The sequence below is a fragment of the Crocodylus siamensis genome, chromosome 7 (genome assembly GCF_052110815.1).
Source record: "Crocodylus siamensis isolate JL-2025a chromosome 7, ASM5211081v1, whole genome shotgun sequence".
Classification (NCBI taxonomy): Eukaryota; Metazoa; Chordata; order Crocodylia; family Crocodylidae; genus Crocodylus; species Crocodylus siamensis.
This window is the reverse complement of record NC_143401.1, coordinates 66,686,469-66,689,141: the sequence shown is the minus strand read 5'-3', so window position 1 is coordinate 66,689,141 and position 2,673 is coordinate 66,686,469. Positions and strand designations below refer to the sequence as shown.

Here is a 2,673-nt window from a genome sequence, read left to right as displayed (position 1 = left end):
CTAAATTGTAGGAGATAAAGAAGTTATTGTTGATACATGCTAGAAGTTTTCAGGCTTTTGAAGAAGATTGGCAGTTATGAAGCTGCTATGATCTCTGGGAGCATGATTTTTTTAAAGGTATTTTATTGGGGATTGATTTACTTTATAGAGTCAGGCTGTGACCTGTTTCTACCATGGTTTCACATATGCTAGGCATTTTACATTTGGTCCCAGTTCATAAACTCTTACAAAAAGTCACTTTTGGTGAAATTCAATAAATGAGTGTCCACAAAAGAGAGATGCCCACAAGGTTATAGTGAGCGAGTTCCTTCAAGGAAGACAATAAGCTCAATGATAGGACTGTGATGGGGGTGGTCACCCACAGCACCAGTCCATCACTGTAGGGGGTCCCTTACTGGAGCTAGATACAAAGAAGACAGTTTGCAGCAGGAGGGAACGGATAAGTGGGCAGGAAATTTAAATTTATGTAGATTACCTGGCCGTAACTCCTTATCAAGTTTTCCGAAGAAAATGCAATCTCAGCTGTTGCTGTGCTGTCTCAAACTGCAGTGGCAGCTACAGGGCCATTCTGTGCTCTGGTCCAGGTTAGGTGTAGATATTACAGAGTCCCAATCGCTCCACAGTTCCTCAGTGGACATTGGATTTACACAGGTGAAGTCTAGCCTGCAGCAGTAAAGCAGCACTGAATGAAAATGGAGGCCTAGGGAGCCATTGACACCAGCCACTGACAACAATCAATTTCTAACTTTAGTTCGAATCTCACCTGAAAGTTTGAAATGTGCCAGACTAGGTACTGGAGACTAAGCCCCGAGGCTGACACTGTTGTGCTAGACTAAGAGTGCCATTTCCCGGTGTTAGTTTAGTTCATTTTTATACACCAAAGTCTTGCTCTGGAATAAAACCCCCACACCAGGAATTATTCCAGAATAAACGTCTAAGAGAAGAGAAGTGAAATTCTGTTTTGTGTTTTGTTTTGTTTTGTATTACCGGCGTCTAGTTTCCTTACATAGGTTAACGTGAGAATCAATTGCACCCTACCATCCCAAGTGAGAGACTGCCCGGAGGCTGTCATACAGGGGAGGGCAGCAGGCGCTGCTAGCTGAAGGGCAGGGTGTCAGGTCTGGCACAGAAGAGCTGCTTGGCGGTCTGCGCGCTCCCTCTCCCAGGGGACGGGGCTGTGCGTGCTCGCATTCATCAGGCTGGGGAGGGGCATAGCCCGGGGTAGCCCCTCCTGTGCTATTGATAACACATTCGTGCTCCCCGCAGCCCGCTAACGGGGACAATCCCCCATGCAGGCTGGCCCGCGCTCCTGCTAGCCGGCGCCACCTCCCCCTCCACCTCCACGTCTCGCGGGGCGCGGTAAGTGTCATCGGCGGGGCAGGAAAGCGAAGGGAAGCAGGTGGCGCTGGGGAAAACGAGGCTGGCCCCTCTGCCTGCCCCGCGCCGCCGCGCTTCCGAGGCGTCGCCCCTGGCTGCAGCGCCGCGGGCTGGGCCGGGAAGGGCGCGGGAGGGGGCTCAGCGCGCGTGTGCCCGTCTGTCCCCGCAGGTGCCCGCGGCGGATGCACGGAGGCAGCTGCATGAGCAGAGGCGGCGGCGGGCGGCAGCGGAGATGAGGCTGCCCGTGGCGCTGGCGCTGGCGGTGCTGGGCGCGCTGGGCGCGGCGGCGGGCGGGGCGGGCGAGGCGGCGGCGGGCTGGGCGCGCTCGGGGCAGTTCTCCACGCGGGAGCAGCACCTGTGCAGCTGGCGCCTCCTGCCCGCGCCCGGCGCCACCGAGCTGCGGCTGAGCTGCCAGGCGGCGGCGGCGGGGCCCGCGCAGCAGTGCGCCTACCGCGGGCAGCCCGAGCGCTGCGCCGCCTACGCCGCCAAGGGCCGTCAGTACTGGAAGCAGATCCTGGGCAAGCTGCGCCGCAAGCGCCACCCGTGCCAGGACCGCAGCCCGCTGCGCGCCCGCCTCTGCGCCGCCAAGCAGGGCCCGCACGAGGCGCAGCTGCACCTGCTGCCCCCCGACCCCGGGCCCGACCCCAGCGCGGCGGCGCCCGCCCCGGGCCAGCCCCGCGCCAAGGAGCCCCCGGAGAAGCGCGGCCGAGCGGGCAAGAGGAAAGCGCGGCCCGGCGCCACCGCAGCGCCCGGCGGGCAGCGGCCCAGCGCGGCTGCCGACGGCTCCGAGCCGCCCACGGGCCTCAGCGAGGACCTGGCCGCCACCTACTGCGCCGAGAACTGGCACTCGCTCTGCTCCTTCCTCGTCAACTTCTGGCACGGCTGAGCCGGGCGGCGGCACCGCGCGGGCTCCCCGGCTTGTAAAGCGCTTCCCGCCGCGTGGGAATAAAGATGCCGCTCTGCCCTCACCCGTGTCCGTGGTCGCTGGGCGGGGAGCCCGGGCCCCTCGTCGGCCGGCTCGTGGGGCAGCGTCGCTGGTGGAGGGGAATGGGCACCGGCTCCTCTCGGGGCCCCACCTTGAGGTGATTGCGGTCAACCCCCGTCCCTGCTGTTATGAGCCATCTCAAGGATGCAGTTGGCGCGCAGGTTCAAGGAAGCGTAGGGCTGGATGGGACCTGGGGAGGTCATTGGGTCCAGCCCCCTGCTCTGGGCAGGTTAGAGCTGGGGTCAAGTAACCCCAGCACGGTGTGCGTCCAGTCTCCTTTTGAAGGTCCCCACTAAGGGGGCACATGCCCA

The 2,673-nt window shown here is 61.3% G+C and overlaps 1 protein-coding gene across 1 annotated transcript; it reads left to right on the top strand.

Annotated features, from left to right (window-relative positions):
* Positions 1-1,168: 1,168 nt before the first annotated feature.
* Positions 1,169-2,336, top strand: FGFBP3 (fibroblast growth factor binding protein 3). Its single transcript, XM_090057915.1, has 2 exons — positions 1,169-1,359; positions 1,547-2,336. The coding sequence occupies exon 2, from the start codon at positions 1,610-1,612 to the stop codon at positions 2,261-2,263; it is 654 nt and encodes a 217-aa protein (XP_089914041.1). The 5' UTR covers positions 1,169-1,359; positions 1,547-1,609; the 3' UTR covers positions 2,264-2,336.
* Positions 2,337-2,673: the final 337 nt, after the last annotated feature.